This window comes from Lissotriton helveticus, chromosome 1_1, assembly GCF_964261635.1.
Source record: "Lissotriton helveticus chromosome 1_1, aLisHel1.1, whole genome shotgun sequence".
NCBI classification, from domain to species: Eukaryota; Metazoa; Chordata; class Amphibia; order Caudata; family Salamandridae; genus Lissotriton; species Lissotriton helveticus.
In genome coordinates this window covers 406411637-406428516 of record NC_136057.1, presented here as the reverse complement: position 1 = coordinate 406428516, position 16880 = coordinate 406411637, and the positions used below count along the sequence as shown (strand labels likewise).

Sequence of the window (16880 nt, the reverse complement as noted above, 5' to 3'; positions counted from 1 at the left end):
ATGAGTCTTTTGTGTTGTTCAAGTGCCGCTTGGTTTTTAGGCAATACATTCCTAGTAAGAGGGCACGCTATGGAATTAAGCTGTATATACTGTGTGACAGTCAGACTGGATATGTCTCTAATATCAGGGTGTACACCGGTAAGGAATCCAGGATTAACCCCCTTGGTTGTCCGTCCACCTTTGGAGTGACTGAGAAAATTGTGTGGGAACTTGGTAGAGGATTTTTTAACAAAGGCCATCATTTATATGTAGGTAACTTCTACACTGGTGTGCGGTTGTTCAGGGAATTGGCCAAAGTGGACACTGTTGCTTGTGGCACAATCCGCTCTAACCGTAAAGGTTTCCCAAAAGAACTTGTTTGTCAAAAGCTTGCCCGGGGACAGTGCAGTGCATTGCGTTGCGAGGAGCTTCTAGCTGTGAAGTTTTCAGACAGGAGAGATGTCTACATGTTGACTACCATACATGATGAAAGCACTGAACTGGTGACTGTTTGGGGTCAGGTTGCAGAAGCGCACAAACCCGTGTGCATCTTAGACTATATTAGGCACATGGGTGGTGTTGACAGAGTAGATCAGAGGTTGGAACCGTATGCTGCTCTTTTCGTAAGGCTTACATTTGGTACAAGAAGTTGGCCATCCATCTTTTCCACTTGGTAACCTTTAATGCTTTTGTTGTGTTCCAGCAATCTTGTCCTCAGTCAAAGATGACTTTTGTAAAGTTTCAGGAGTCTGTAATAGGCAGCCTTGTGTTAGTGGAACAGGCAAGTGTTCCTAGAAATGGAGTGGTGGAGGATGTTGCCAGATTGAAAGATCGCCACTTTCCTGATCAAATTTCTCCTACATCCTCAAAAGACTTTCCCAGTCGGAGATGTAGAGTCTGTTGGCGAAGAGGTTTGCGGAAGGAGGTTTGTATGTACTGCCCCAGACTGTCCTTCTAACCCTGGGCTGTGCGTACCTGCTTGTTTTAGAATGTACCACAGGCAAAAGAATTTTTGGGAGCATCCATGAGAGGTAAAGTGAACTGCCTGGCCTCTATTCTTTAATACTTATTGTTCAGTTTCAAAGTTGGCATTTGTGTAGTGTATTTAGTTTTAGTTGTTGTGTTAGTAGATTTGTATCAATTTGCAAATTGATTGTGTTTTTTTATTTATATTAAAAAAATTCTAAAATATGATGTTGGTTTGCGTGTAGTGTCGATTGTCTGACGGTGCGCATTGTCTGGCGCTTGGCTGGCGGTGTCTGTGGACTGGCGCTTGGCTGGCGGTGTGTGTGGACTGGTGCTTGGCTGGTGGTGTGTGTGATCTGGTGCTTGGTTGGGGGTGTGCGTGGTCTTGCGCTTGCCTGCTGGTGTGTTTGGATTGGTGCTTGGCTGGTGGAGTGCCTGGACTGGTGCTTGGCTGGCGGTGTGTGTGGAGTGGCGCTTGCCTGGCGGTGTGTGTGGACTTGTGCTTAGCTGGCGGTGTGGGTGGTCTGGTGCTTGGCTGGCGGTGTGCGTGGTCTTGCGCTTGCCTGGTGGTGTGTTTGGATTGGTGCTTGGCTGGTGGAGTGCCTGGACTGGTGCTTTGCTGGCGGTGTGTGTGGAGTGGCGCTTGCCTGGTGGTGTGTGTGGACTGGTGCTTGGCTGGCGGTGTGCGTGGTCTGGTGCTTGGCTGGCGGTGTGTGTGTGTGGTCTGGTGCTTGGCTGGTGGTGTGCGTGGACTGGCGCTCAGCTGGCGGTGTGTGGGAAGTGACTTAATGCTGGTTACTACACACAGTGCTAGCTGAGCGCCACTCCATGCAATCCATAAGTTTGTATAGTTGCTGTGTCAGGAATGTGGACGTGTGAAAGTGATGGGCCCTTGAATGGCGCTGTCTGCTGGTGGAAGTGTAGTAATGTGATGGGTCCGCGGCTGGCGGTGTGAATGTTTTGAATGTGTCACACGTATGAAAGGTGTATGAATGGCCTGTAAAGAGGTTGGTGCCTTGTCGTGGCTTTACAGCTCACGAGCTGTGAGTCAATGGTTCAGTTTCTCGTCCTTTCAATTATTAACAGGGCATTTCATTTTTTGTGAAATCACTTGCTAATACAATTGTATATACTGAACCATCACTCACCCTCGTGCCAAATCCAAACAGTATGTGTGTGTGTTTGAGGACTTGATGTCAGTGTACTAATTGATTTTTTTTTTATGTTTGAAGCAGGGTGCACCTTGTCACTTTTTGTAAATGTTGTGATGAGTTGCTTTCATGCCTGGTGGTGTAAATGGTCTTCTGTGTATAAGGTATGAAAGGTGTGTTAATGGCCTGTAAAGAGGTTAGTGGCTTTACAGCTCACGAGCTGCGAGTCATTGGTTCAGTTTTTTTGTCCATGTAATTGGCAGTGCATTTCATTTATGTGAAATCTCTTGTTAATAAAATTATGTATACCGAACCATCACTCGCCCTCGTGCCAAATCCAACCAGTATGTGTGTGTGTTTGAGGAATAGATGGCTGTGCAGGGATCTTGGTCTATTTAGTCTCTCTGCCAAGGTATACATTCCACCTACGAATAACCTACCAATTGTAGGTATTGTTGAAAACACATGGGAGTACATGGTGATGTCTCTCTGGTGAAATCTAACAATTAATATTATCCACAATATCCTGCAAAACTCACAATGTCTGTCATATTTTCCTTGCAATATTGCGCCCAAATTGTCATGCTGCAGAACTAAACAACTAATTTTGTCAAAACTATTTGGTTTAGCTAGGGTGGTTACATGGGTTTTTCACTCCTTGCTCGGTTGCCATCTAGGGAAACCTACCAGCCCACACATTTCTGGAAAGTAGACACCCGGGGGCTTCCAAGGAGGTATGGCTTGCGTGGATCCTCCAATGTTCCTTTACCCAGAATCCCTAGCAAACCTCAAATGTAGCTGAAAAAATTAGTTTGTTCACACATTTTTGTGTGTGAAAGCGTGGCATCACTGGGCTCACACAAATGTCCTCCCACCCAGCGTTCCCCCAGGTCTCCCGATAAAAATGGTACCTCACTTGTGTGGGTGGCTCAAGGACCCGCAACAGGCAAGGGCCCAAAACCTAATGAGGCGACATCAAAATTACCTATCACAAACCAACCTGGTTTTGCAAGGGGGTTCCCATAAGTTTTTGTTTTTGGTGAGGTATCATTTTACTCGGGAGGACAAGGGGAACGCTGGGTGGTAGGACATTTGTGCCGATACGGAGATCCCACGCAAAAATGTATGGAAAAGTGTTTTTTTTTACCTAATTGTACGTTTTGCAGGGAATTCTGGGTAGGAAAACGTTGGGGACCCATGCAAGCTATACCTCGCTGGACTCCCCCGGATGTCTAGTTTTCAGAACTGTTTGGATTTGGTAGCTTTCCAAGATGGCCGCCGAGCACGGGGCAAAAAACTCAGGTGCCCCCCCAAAAAAATAAGGTAGTTTTGCTACAGGTAATTTTTAAGTCTCCACCGTACGATTTGGGCCTTTTCCTGTTGAAGCCACTATGCCTACTCACGCAAGTGAGATACCATTTTTATCGGGAGACCTGGGGGAATGCAGGGTGGGAGGAAATTTGAGGATCCACGCAGATTCCACAACTTTACCACACAGAAATGTGAGAAAAAAGCGATTTTATTGCGAACTTTGAGGTTTGCAGTGGATTCTGGGTAGGAGGATAATGAGGGACCCACGCAAGCCATACCTCGCTGGACTCCCCCGGGTGTCTAGTTTCCAGAAATGTGTGGGTTAGGGAGGTTTCCCTAGATGGCCGCCGAGCCCCGGGCCAAAAACTCATGGGAACCCCCTTGCAAAACCAGGTTGGTTTGTGATAGATAATTTTGATGTCGCCTCATTAGGTTTTGGGCCCTTGAGCCACCCACGCAAGTGAGGTACCATTTTTATCGGGAGACCTGGGGGATTGCTGGGTGGGTGGAAATTTGTTGATCCACGTAGATTCCAGAACTTTCCACCACAGAAATGTGAGGAAAATGCGTTTGTTTTGTCAATTTGCTAGCTTTGCAAGGGATTCTGGGTAACAGAACCTGGTGGGGGGCAGTCGAGTCACCCCATCCTGAATTCCCCTGTGTGTCTAGTTTTCAGAAATTGATAGGTTTGCTAGGTTTCCCTAGGTGCCGGCAGAGCTAGGGTTCAAAAACGACAGGTAGGCACTTTGCCAAAAAAGGCCCATTTTTCACTGCGAAATTGAGGTGCGACCATGTTGCGTTTTGCGCCGGTTCCTGTCGCAGGCACTAGCCAGACCCACGCAGGTGAGGTACCATTTTTCTCAGAAGACTTTGGGAACGCGCGCTGGGTGGAAATTTGTTGATCCACGCAGATTCCAGAACTTTCCACTACAGAAATGTGAGGAAAATGTATTTTTTTTGTCAATTTTTTAGGTTTGCAAGGGATTCTGGGTAACAGATTCTGGGTAACAGCTAGTCACTTTGCCAAAACATGGTCATTTTTCTCCGCGAAATTGAGGTGTGACTACGTTGCATTTTGCGCCGTTTCCTGTCGCAGGCACTAGGCCGACCCACACGAGTGGGGTACCATTTTTCTCGGAAGACTTTGGGGAACGCACGATGGAAGGAAATTTGTGGATCCACGCAGATTCCAGAACTTTCCACCACAGAAATATGGGGAAAATGTGTTTTTTGTACACTTTTTTAAGTTTGCAAGGAATTCTGGGTAACAGAACCTGGTGGGAGGCAGTCAAGTCACCCCATCATGGATTCCTCAGGGTGTCTACTTTTAAAAAATGTATAGGTTTGCTAGGTTTACCTAGATGCTGGCAGAGCTAGGGTGCAAAAACTACAGCTAGGCACTTTGCCAAAAAGGGTCAATTTTTAACTGCGAAATTGAGGTATGACCACGTTGCATTTTGCCCCGTTTCCTGTCGCAGGCACAAGGCCGACCCACACAAGTGAGGTACCGTTTTTATCGGGAGACTTAGGGTAATTCAGATTTGTAAATCAACTGTTATTACCTATTGAGTGTTCACACATTTCTCCCTTCAAAATGAAAGACATTGTGTAAAAAAAAAGAAATCATTTTGAAAAATGACCAATAATTCTCATGCTAGTATGAGTATTTCCAATTTTGAAAATGTGGAAATATATACTGTTTCTAAACTCTATAATTTGTACCCAATTCAGAAATACATAGGTGTCTTTCATACCGATTTTTCCATGTATACATTTTCCCAGAAAAATTGCTCTACTACAAGTCCTGTATATCCCCACAACCAGCAGGGTCTAACGGATGTAACGGTATATTGCTTTCAAAGAGCTGTCAAAATTACAAGAAGTTACAGGTGAAAACGTTGAGACAAAAGGCTGTTTTTTTAAACTAATTTTCAATTTTTCCAATATTTAACTGTTAGTTTCTATAAAGAAACCTTCATGGATTTAGACAAATGACCCCTTTCTAAATTCAGAATTGTGTCTACTTTTCTAAAATGTATAGCTTTCCAAGATCCATAATTGCTTTCAGACTCATTTCTACCATCAACTGGAAGGAGATTGAAAGCACTAAAAATAGCAAAAATAGGCCTAAGCGCGCACTACCCCAAATCGCCAAAAAAAGGCTTAGCACAGGAGGGGAAAAGGCCTAGCAGCGAAGGGTTAAATTAAGGTATGAAATCCGAAGATTAAAAAAAGCAAGGGGAGGTATGATTTTTAGTAATTTGAGACAATGTGTTTTATCGAGGCTACAACTAGTTCACAAGAGACTTTTGCATATATATATATATATTGCATCTCCTTTCCAGCTCTGTTTACTCATTCTACCCACCTTCTCAGTCACTTAACAGTTATTTAACATTCTCTGAAAAACAGCAAAGGTTAGAGTGAAATTATAGTTAGGTTAGAAAGGTTAGGTGATAAGAACTCAACGTTAAATTATGTTACAAAAAAACCTGAAATTAACTAAATTATATTACAAAAAATACTCAATTTAACTAAAGAAGACAACGGTAAAGTGACATTATAGTTAGGTGTTCAAATGGGGCACAAGATGATGTAAAACAAAAAAATCACTGGAATAAAGCAGTTATAATTTAGTTAACTAACTATAACTTGCACCCCAACCGTGCATTCCCTTATGACTTCACTCATGACATGTTAAATGGCATCACTGAAGCCATCAGTCATGCTATATTATTCACAGCCTCCGGCCAGACCCTGCATCAAGTTTTGGACTCAGTGCCTAGACTTTTATCAAGGGCCTGGACACCACCCTCTACAAGTATCAAACAGACACTGCACACAATTTTCAGCCACATGCAGGACAGGTTTGACACAGGGCTTACCCTGCGGCTAAGGTCTACATCCACACCTCCACAATCCGCCAACTGCACTACGCACAGATTGTGTATATACTGAAGTAAAGAAACTGATGGGGCATGGTGTGTAAAATAACAATGGAGGGGCGTGGCCAAGATGGCGGACTGAGAGTCCTTGGTCCTCGGTCCCTCTGCGCCGGCCTCAGTGAATTTGAATGTACCTCCGGCACCCATACTAACCGAGGGATGCACTTGAAGTCCTGCAGTATCCCTGGAACCCCTGGGCCTCTCTGGGTGCATCAACCCGCAGAATCAGGTGAGGGGTGCCCATCCAGAACGCGAGCGGCAGACTATGGAGGCTTGAGGGAATGGAGTGGACTTGGTGCCGGCGCGCGCGCCTGACCCAGGTGTGAGTAGCGGGAGGCAACGCAGAACCCCTGGCCTGGCCTGCGATAAGAAGACAATAGGAGGAGCGATACTGTTGGGCGCCTGCATCTGGATGTTGCGGGAGGGCTCCCGTGATGCGAGAGACCAGCCGACAGGGCTCCTAAACATTATGTTATGTTATGGTAAAATATTTGTAAAGCGCATGGCTGCCCCAGCAACGGGGCGTCACAGCGTTAAATCTAGCAGAGTGGGTATTAAGGAAGCTTAGTGATTGGAAAACAGCCATGTCTTCACCATTCTCCTAAAGGTCCAGTAGTCGGACGTACTGCGGGCAGACAGAGGTAGGAAGTTTCAAAGGGCATTATTAATCACTCCAATCGTAGAGAGGGGTTTAGCACATTACTTACGGTCGATGTGGAGAAAGCTTTCAACAAACTCCACTGTCCCTTCCAGGATTCAACACTAGAGCACATTGGGCTGGGGGAAAGGTTTTCTTCCTGTGTCCTGAGCTGATATAGGTCCCCAGTACCCTCATTGCAGGTGAATGGACATAGTTCAGAGAGCCTCCCAATACGCCAGGGCACGTGGCAAGGCTGCCCTCTCTCGCCCCTCCTTTTCGTTCTTTACATCGAACCCTTCATGCATCAAATGAAAGAACATCCTAGGATCAATGGAATTCCTCTTGATGGGCTGGAACTCTGGATCAGTTTATACGTAGATGGCATAATGGTCATGCCAGATAACCCCCACAACAGCCTACCCCACTTTCTGAAAGAGATGGAGGAGTTTGGGGAGGCCGTATGAACCTCCACAAGTCCCAGGCCTTCAACATCTCGGTTCCCACTCCCTTAGTTGAGATTCTGAGACAGACCTATATGATTAGCTGGGCGACCGAGTCGATCTCTTACTTGGGAGTCCAACTAGGCCCGACACTGGAGTGAACGAACGTCCTTAACTATCGAGAGCTGACCAAACGAGTACGCACTCAGCTGAACCAATGGCGGCAGTACCCACTATCTCTGCTGGGCTGCGTTGCAGCTTAAAAGATGACCACCCACCCCAGAATATTCTTCTTATTCCAAACCCTGCCTCTAACTCTCCCGGCAGGTACAATCCCGACCCTGTAGGCTGTGTTCCTCCACTTTGTCTGGGAGGGCAAACAACCTAGGATGAGCAAGGAGCACAACTGGCTCCCCTCGACGGAGGGTGGACTCGGAGTACCTTGCTTGCTCCGATACTTTCAGGCAGGCCAGCTTCGATACTTAGTTGAGTGGTCTAGAGCAGAGTTAGAGAAACACTGGTTATTTATGGGCAGGGCCCTAACTGGGACCTCATTTAAGAAAGTTCCTTTCCTTCAGCGACCTCACAGGGCACCCAGCATCTACATCTCTCCAGTCAAGAGCTCCCTTCTGAGGGTATGGGACTGGTGCACCAGTAGGGGTTAGTTGACCACCCTTCCATCTCCTCTGACCCCAGTCTTCGATAACCCCACTTTCACACCCAGGACCGAGCTTTCCTTTCGATGTGTGGTGGGGAGCAGCCTGCCGATTACTCTATCCCCGAGGACAAATGGTTCCGATACCTTGAAATTAGGCACTGGCTTTGCACCCATCAATGCAGAGCAGAGCGAACATTGACCCAATATGACAAATGGCTGTTAGGCAAACACTCAAATGCCTGCTTTCCAAACTATATGTCCTTCTGACCCACACAGACCGAGGACAAATGCCCAGCCTAACGTCACTGGGAAATAGAACTAGGATGCCAACTCTCCCAGAAGGAGTGGCAAGACATCTACCACAGAGCACGACACACTGCCTGTAACATAGCTGGCACGGAAACAGCCATGAAAATAACATCATATTGGTATCTATCTCCAGTAAGGCTCCACAGGGGAAACCCGGCACGTAGTGACGAATGCTGGCATCAATGTGTGGCGAATAGCACACTCCCTCATATACTGTGGGACTGCCCAAAGATAACCTCGTTCTGGGACTCAGTCCTTGACGACATCAACACCCACTTTTTGAACTCAACTCTCTTTCCATCGTACACACTGCTGGGTCTCCCTAACCCACTCACCTATACCCTTGCATCACGTAGGGGACGCCAGATATGTATTGCACTGGGGGGCGCTCATCAGACTATCCTTTCACTCTGGGGGTCCCCCACCACACCGACACACCTGGTCGCTGCATCGTCTCTGGGAGCATTCTGGGGATGGAGAAACTCACCTTTACGCTCACAGCCAGGGGTGAAACATACAGAACTACCTGGTAACCCTTTATAGCTCTGTTGTCCCAAGAATTTAGAGAGCTGACCTGGCCCCTTTAATTGCGATTATTAAGACTCATGGACTCAGCCTGATAAAAGAAAAGATGGCACCCAATGAATGACCCACACTCCGAAACAGTGACAATGAACACAGTACAGCTATTGGTGCAAGGGAAGGGGGATGTTATTGGGTGGGTTCTTTGTTCTTCCTTTTCTGTTGAATGAAAGTCACACTTTGTCATGGTGCCTGGAGAGGTATCCTCTAACACCAAAGATGTGCATTGTATTTTGTGCTGAAGTTGTGACAATAAAAACAGATTTAAACCTAAAATAACAATGGACTGGGATGCGGCCCAAGTAATTAGTAGGGACTGAGGTTAATTCAAGCATTCCATTCATCACTTGTCTACTTCAGATTTTGGATACAGACAGCAAGGTCTGGTGTCACCCAAGGCCATGCGTCCAACATACAATAATGGTTGGGCGGTGGGCTGGCCCTATGTACCAGCTCTATGCCCAACCCTCGCTAAGCTTGGTCTTCGGCCAAACGCAGCGAGATTAAGTCGGAAGGCCTCACCTGTGGCCATGCCCCGCACCAACCCCTTCATGAACACCTAGCACCCTACTTGATCAGTATTCGATCCTTCACAACAAATGTTGCCAGAATGGTCTATTGTTCAACTATGAAATTTCATTTACCAAAATACCTGTCCAGAGATTTTGACAATGTGTAACAAACCTTAAAAGGCCTATTGTCTTTAACGTTTAATTCTCACAATAACTAAGACAGGCCTCATGCCTTTATTGTAATTTTTCATAAGAAATAGATACGTGTGTAATTCTCCGATGTGACGTAGGTACTAATAGGTCGAACCTATTGCATCTGACATCCAGTAATTCCTATAGTCTTTATCATTGGCTTGCCACTATAACCTATAGAACCAATTACACCAAAGGTCTTTATCATTGACTTACAGTCACCATAACCAGCACAGGCCTACTGCATTTCACATATGGTTTCCCACAAGGCACCTATCGGTATACAGTCATAAATTACAAACATTTTTTAAATTAGAGGTGGGCCGAGGTTGCCCCCGAAAATTCCAGAAAATTTGGGGTAAATAGATTTTTTATTATTCTTTAGACGACTCCATAGAAGAAGAAACAATGGATTGCGAGGGGGCAGGGAGGTAGACAATGGGTTTATGTCTGCTGCTATTTTTGTCTATTGTTCGATGTGCTCTATGATCATTATGCTAATGTTGGACTTTGTTGGATATTTGCGGGGGAGGGAGAGGTGGGGTTATGCATCATTATTGTTTTGGATATGTATTTGATGGGAATTTCCTGCACCTCTGTGGTCTAATATTTGCCCATGTGGTACTATTCATGAAAACCTCAATTCAAATATATTTTAAAAATAATTATAGGCTGCAAAACAATATAAACTCCTTCCTACAACAGCATAACAAGGGTTCTCGAAGTGCAAATCTTCTACCTTGAGAGTTTGACATTGCGGAAACAAACATTAATCATTAAGGTAATTCGTGAGATTCCATGTAACAAAATACCTGTTGTATACAAGCTTTAGCACTGTGTGATGACAGTCCACCCTTAAAGCTTACTGGCTTTAACAAATGCTTTCCATAATAAATAAATCACACCTACTGCCGTCGTTACTTTTCATAATAAATAGATCATGTCTATAGCCTTCATTATCAGCATGTCATAACCAACTCAGTCCTGCAGTATAGAGCATAAGCTTTCCCACAAGACAACAAAATGGTATGTAAGACCTTTATTCAGTGGTAGCACAAACACATCTTCAGCACATTCAAAATTTGCACTCAAGAAAATCAACATATGTGTGGAACTAATGCTCCTCTCTCAGTAATGCTTCTTGATGCGCTTTTTCTGTGGCTCCCATAATATTGATAGAATAATCCTGTTATTGATGGACCTCTCAGCTGTCTTCGACACAGTCGACAATGCCACCCTCATTTGCACCCTGGAGTCTCAAATTGGATTCACCAGCAATGACCAGCTTGTTCACATGTGGAAAAGGCACCTCCAGGTCCCTAAATATCCGGTCACCAGCAGAGTACCCCAGGGGTTCTATAGTTTTCTCCGTCATCTTCAGCATCTACATAGAGCAGTCTGGTGATCTACTTACAGATAACAATTCCAAGATTCATCAATATGTCAATGACACATAACTCTTCTTGAAAGTCTCCTCTTCTTTAGACATCAAGCGCCTCAAACAGTGCCAGCACATCATTCAAACCTTGATGTCCAGTGCCAAACTATAGCTCATTCCCCAATTTACAAAAAAATCTTGTTATTTGCAAAATGAACAACAAACCAGATGCAGTTCAAACCTAGCTCAGAGAGATGAATCCTGACAGCTTTGAACCTCAACTTTCACTGAATGCCGTCACTTGGATCCACCATGGACACCAACCTCACCCTCAAGAAACACATTGCCAACAAAACTAAGACAGCCTTCTACAAGTTCTGGATGGTGGTAGTGCCCTGCTCCATGGTCCCCTAGAATCCGGACTATCACCCCTTAAGTGCATCTTATATGATGCAGTACTTTTCATCCATGGCTTGAAGGAATATGATCACATAACCCCCCTACTGATGGAACTTCATTGGCTCCCCTTGCAGGCCAGCACCTTCTCTAAAACCCAGTAGCATAATTTATAAAACCATCAGTACCAGCACACCCACTCCTCGTATAGACAAGCTCCCTATCTCCAGTGGCTCTCTGCACAACTGTAGCCAGGATACCACCAGACTGTGGACTATGAAGAACAAAAAGGGGAAAAAAAGGAAAAAGGTATTTTCCAACTAAACACCCAAGACCTGGAACAACTTCTGATTAACCATCAGGTCTGTGTCACTGCTGCTCTAATTTAGTAGAGAGTTGCAAATACACCTCTTTAATGAACACTACACCACAATGCATTAGTAGTCCACAAACTTGGTATTTACTACCGCTCGTATCCCTTGTTGACTTTATGCTGGTCTTTGATCTTGAATAACGCTCTGCTACCTTATGACTAGGTTTTGCTATAGGACTACCACATACATACATATATGCATACAGTCAAGTGACAGTTGCACTGTGAAGCCAGACCTTAAAGAGTTATAGCTGTGCTCACAAGCTACATCCTAAACGTTAAGATAGAGACGTAGCACATTATTAGACACACATCATTTTAAGTCAAACAATTCCTTCAAGAATGTAATACCAACTCTGCTTATTGAACTTTTCTGGAAAAGCTTTTTTTGGTTAGTTTGGTTGATCTCAAATTTGGGTCTTTGAGTTTGAGGAACCTTTAGAAATTAGGGCTTAATGTCCTAAGAGACAGGTCATAAAACTGGGTGTAATTTTGGCATATGACACAGGTACTAATAGGCTACAACGCAAAATTCTCGTTTACAGGGGATTGTAGAATCCTATTTAATAAATATTATATAGGCAGTTCATTATTCATGCGACCTTTAGTTGGCTAAGAACCAAGGGGTAGATGCCTGGGAGGAACAGCAGATGGTGTTCCTTGAAGGCAGTGTACTGATTTTCTAACAAAAAGTTTCCCGTATGTGAAGACATCAAAAGGAGCAGGTAGAAGGGACCATTGCCTGGTCCGAGGCTGCCAGACATGAATCCTAAAGTGAAGCTGCCCAACTAGGACAGTTTTCCTTTGGCTGATGAGTTACAACATTCTTTTAGGTGTTGACACTTTTTCAATAGTTTGTGACTGCAATTGTGGTTGTAAATCATTGATACATCTTACAGTGAATATCACAACTGGGAGGGGCAGCTGCTTGCACATCACTCTGCGATTTGGAATGAGTCGTAAAGCTATTTTTGCAATTAGGAAAGACTTTTACAAATTGTGAAATGGGTTTAGTACAGTAGCAAAATGCAATTTTGTGGTTGTAATCCCGATGATTTTGCAAATTAGGGGCTAGATGTACGACCATTTAATTGCACGAGTCGCAAATTGTGTCGAATTTCGACTTGCAATATGTGACTAGCAAAATTGAATGTGCAACAGTGTTTCAGACACTGTTCACGATTCCTAATGGGGTCGCAAATTGCATGCCTCGTTAAATTTTATGAGGCAGTTGCAATTTGCAATTCTATTGGGAATGGCTAGCACTCCCAGGGATGGTGGCCTGCTGGGGGTCAGCAGACCACCATGTCCTTGACTGCTTTTGAAATAAAGCATTTTTTTTTAATGCTGCCCGTTTTCCTTAAAGGAAAATGGGATGCCTTTAAAAAAGAAAATTTTACTTTTCAGTTTCATTTTTTAAGGGCAGGCAGTGGTCCCTTGGAAAAACACATTAACGGCTAATGTTATTAGAATCAATTTCTCATGAACACAGTGAAAAATGTTGGTATCCATAAGTGGTCGTAGACCTAGTATGAGAGTTACTAGTCATACATGATTTAATTAGCAGACTCCTAGCAGGAAGTAGACAAGAATTGCAAAAAAGCACGCATTTGGAATGGGATCTCAAGCATGATATTTGTCATGACAGCTCCTGTCAGGGAGTGATGAAGGATATGATACACTGCTGTAGAATAATGATCCGAGACTGGAATATCCTGTCTGCTGCATCTGCACATGTGTGCTTAAAGTGCATTTGACACATATCATTGCCTGCTCGTATTCTTACCTTAAATTCTTCCACAATGATGGTCAAGGCTTCATGTCCTGCTTTCCTCAAGTCTTCTAGTTCATTTTTGTGTACCTCCTGGCAAAATGAAAGAGATAAACAGTTTAAAAGTACAAACACAGAAACAGAGTAAATCACTGTTCCTGTTACTATGAGTGGTTCAATGTAGTGCGGTTGAATGTAATGTTACTTACCTTTGTTAACACCTTATCTGGTACAGTCACTACTCCTGTACTACTTATCTTATAATATTCCACAGGCGTCAGACTGTATCCACAGACTGTATCCAGAACAGCTCTATTGAAAGAGAGCATTTGTGACAACGGAATGTTGATAGTGAACCCAAGCGAGTGCAGGAGTTTCACCATTGTGTGGTGGTAGGGGAAGTCTAGAACCTACAACCTCTGTAGATGTGCTGCAACTACCAGCAAGACCTTGGTGAACCACCGAGGGGCACTGATAAGGCCAAAAGGGAGCACAGCAAACTGATAATGCTCTTGGCCGACCGTGAACTGCAGGCAGGACAGGGATATGGAAGTGGACGGCCTGCAAGTCCTACACTACCAATCAGGCTCCATATTCAAGGGCAGACAGCACCTAAGCTAAGTTGAACATCTTGTATTTTTTCAAGAAGTAGTTATAAGACCGAAGATCTAGCATAGAACGCAGGCCTCCATCCTTCTTTAACAACAGAAAGTAGTAGGAATAGCAACCATAACCTACGACTGCTGCTGGTACCGTCTTGATGGCTCCTTTGGCCAAATGAGCATGTACTTCCTGTCGCTAGAGCGAAAAGGGAGATGGTGGCAAAAGTGGAAGTTTTTGTTGGAAGGGTAGGGGTTAGCTCCTCTTGACAATCTAAAGCACCCATTTGTCTAAAGTGATTTCCCTCCACTGGGCCAGGCGGTGCCGAATCCTGCCACCACAGGGTGCCCATGATGGTATGAGGAAAACTAAAGAGGCTTTGAGGTTGCGACTGCTGGGGGCAGGGACAGACTGGTTGGACCTCTGGCTTCAGTTTCCAAGAGGCTTGTGAGGGCTTCATTAAAGGGAGTATGGGTTCTGGCTGAAGCACCTCTGTCACGACAGCGGTCTTAACTTTGGCTGTGGGCAGCTGAAGGTCCAGAACCTCAACCGACCTCCCGACCACCATTGTAAAGGAAGCCCCCTCTTCCGTAGCCATTGTGGGAGGGGAGAGAAGGCCAGTGTCTGGTGAAGTGTCCAGACCACTGGCATCAGCTAGGTCCTAATACCAGGTATGCTCGGCCATGGACCATGCTAGATGGTCAGAATAGCCATAGGGATCTTCAGATCTCCTCCATTCATGTTCCTCAAAGTGCTCTTCCATGAAAGATGGTTCCATGTCTGCTGTGTGGGCCTGTTCGGTGCCAGGACCGATGTTGGGCGATGCCAGCCCGTGTCCGTATCGGACGCTAGAATCATAATGGAAATGGTGCAACTGGAACCATCCCCGGGCGGTCATGAACTTGCAGCCAGGGCCACTCCGGATCCTTCAACGCATCCTGAGATTCCGACAAGCGCTGAGGGCGAACTCACTGGTGGAGCCCCAGTCGGGGTCTCTCCTGAACTCCTGGGGCTTCAAGGTGCTCAAGAGGCGTTCAACCACCAAAAATGAGACTCATGCCCTCAATGAAAATTCCCTGACTTGAACAGGGGTTGCTCCAGCTCTGTGAAACTCACGGAAGGGTGGAGCAGGACTGGTGTCAGCTGAAGACTCCACAGGGACGACCTACATTTGTGGTGTTGTTCATGCACGCCATCCGATGAATGGGACCTGCACGGAGAAGCTGAAGAGTCTTTTGACTTCTTACATTTCTTCTTGTGGGATTTACCTGAAGTAGTCTAGGCTCGCAACGATGGCCGGTGCGAGAGCCTCTGAGAGCGATCCCTGGATCTCCCTCACTAATGGTGCCTGTAGCAGTAAGGAGTCACGTGGCGAGCCGCCAAAAGCTTTATAGCCCACCCCCGAAAGGCCTTTGGATGCATCGTTCTGCAATCTGCGCCGGTCTTGGAGTTTTGCGACTTTTCAGCGAAACCGGAACATACGTATCATGATATTTGGTGACAAATTTTTTTTACATAAAAAGTAATCCACAGTTATTAACCCACTGAAACAAATGGGAAGGAACGACACAGAGAAGTACATAAATGGGTGGTCCATTATGCAGGTGTAGTGTACAATAAGCAGTATACATTTGCACAATGACAAATTAGTAACTAACTTCCCAGTACAAAGTAAAGCAGTTAAGTAGACATTTTCTACAAAACTGTGGATTCTTCTAAGAAAAACTTAAGATACCATTATGATACTGATGTTCATTTCAGATAAATTAAACCATCAACGGGAAACACTTAGATATATAAACGTAGCAGGTGCCCCAGGTAAAGCCCCACTTAAGTAAAATGGAAACAATCCTAACTTCTTGGGCTCGGCGAATAGAAAGCAAAAACTTTTATACTAATGCTCCATATTAAAAAATGATCGGAAATCATTAACAGAAGCGGATGCATCATAAATGTATTGGCGCGTAATCTCAATTTAGGTGAGTGTGACAAATTAATTCTTTAATGAGGTTTCCTTGAAAGAGCAGAGTGCATGGGTGTCTCCTTTAAATTCACTACGTATATAAAAGCTAAAAAATCAAAGACCCGCTCCCACACCCCCTCGCAGACCCATCCACCCACAGATCCATAGCAGCACTCATACTGCCACTCACAGAGACACACAACGTCTGACACAATCAGTCACAGACCCACACAGCGACTCACAGACCCACACCCGCACTCATAGATCAACTCACACAGCCCCTGAGACACTCCCACTCACAGAACCCCGCACACATACTCATACACCCACTAACAGACTTACGCAGGTGCTCATACGTCCACTGTGAAACATTACATGTTACAGTAATGAAATTCTTTTTATAAAAACCTTAGAAATTCACTGAAAAAAACAAAGGTTACAGAGACATTATAGTTAGGAAATAAAATTTTAAAAAACGTACTAATTCACTGAAAGAACCAAATGTTGCAGGGACATATAGTTAGGAAACAGAATTTAAAAAAAACTTAGAAATTCACTGAAAAAAAGAAGGTTACAGTAAAGTTATAGTTTTTTTTCCAATAACCTTAATTTTCTTTTTTATAGAACAATACAAAGAAACCAATCACCAGGCAGTGATGGATGTGGTAGGAGACAAAGTCCATATAAACCAATTTCAGCTTTACAATTGACATA

The 16880-nt window shown here is 44.7% G+C and overlaps 1 protein-coding gene across 3 annotated transcripts in view; it reads right to left on the bottom strand.

Annotated features, from left to right (window-relative positions):
• CCDC91 (coiled-coil domain containing 91) overlaps positions 1–16880 on the bottom strand; it is a 1837163-nt gene that overhangs the window by 792780 nt on the left and 1027503 nt on the right. For all 3 annotated transcript variants that reach the window (XM_078673757.1, XM_078673758.1, XM_078673759.1), the window contains one exon: positions 13619–13696. In XM_078673757.1, coding sequence (XP_078529883.1) covers positions 13619–13696 — 78 coding nt within the window. The remainder of the gene's footprint in view (positions 1–13618; positions 13697–16880) is intronic.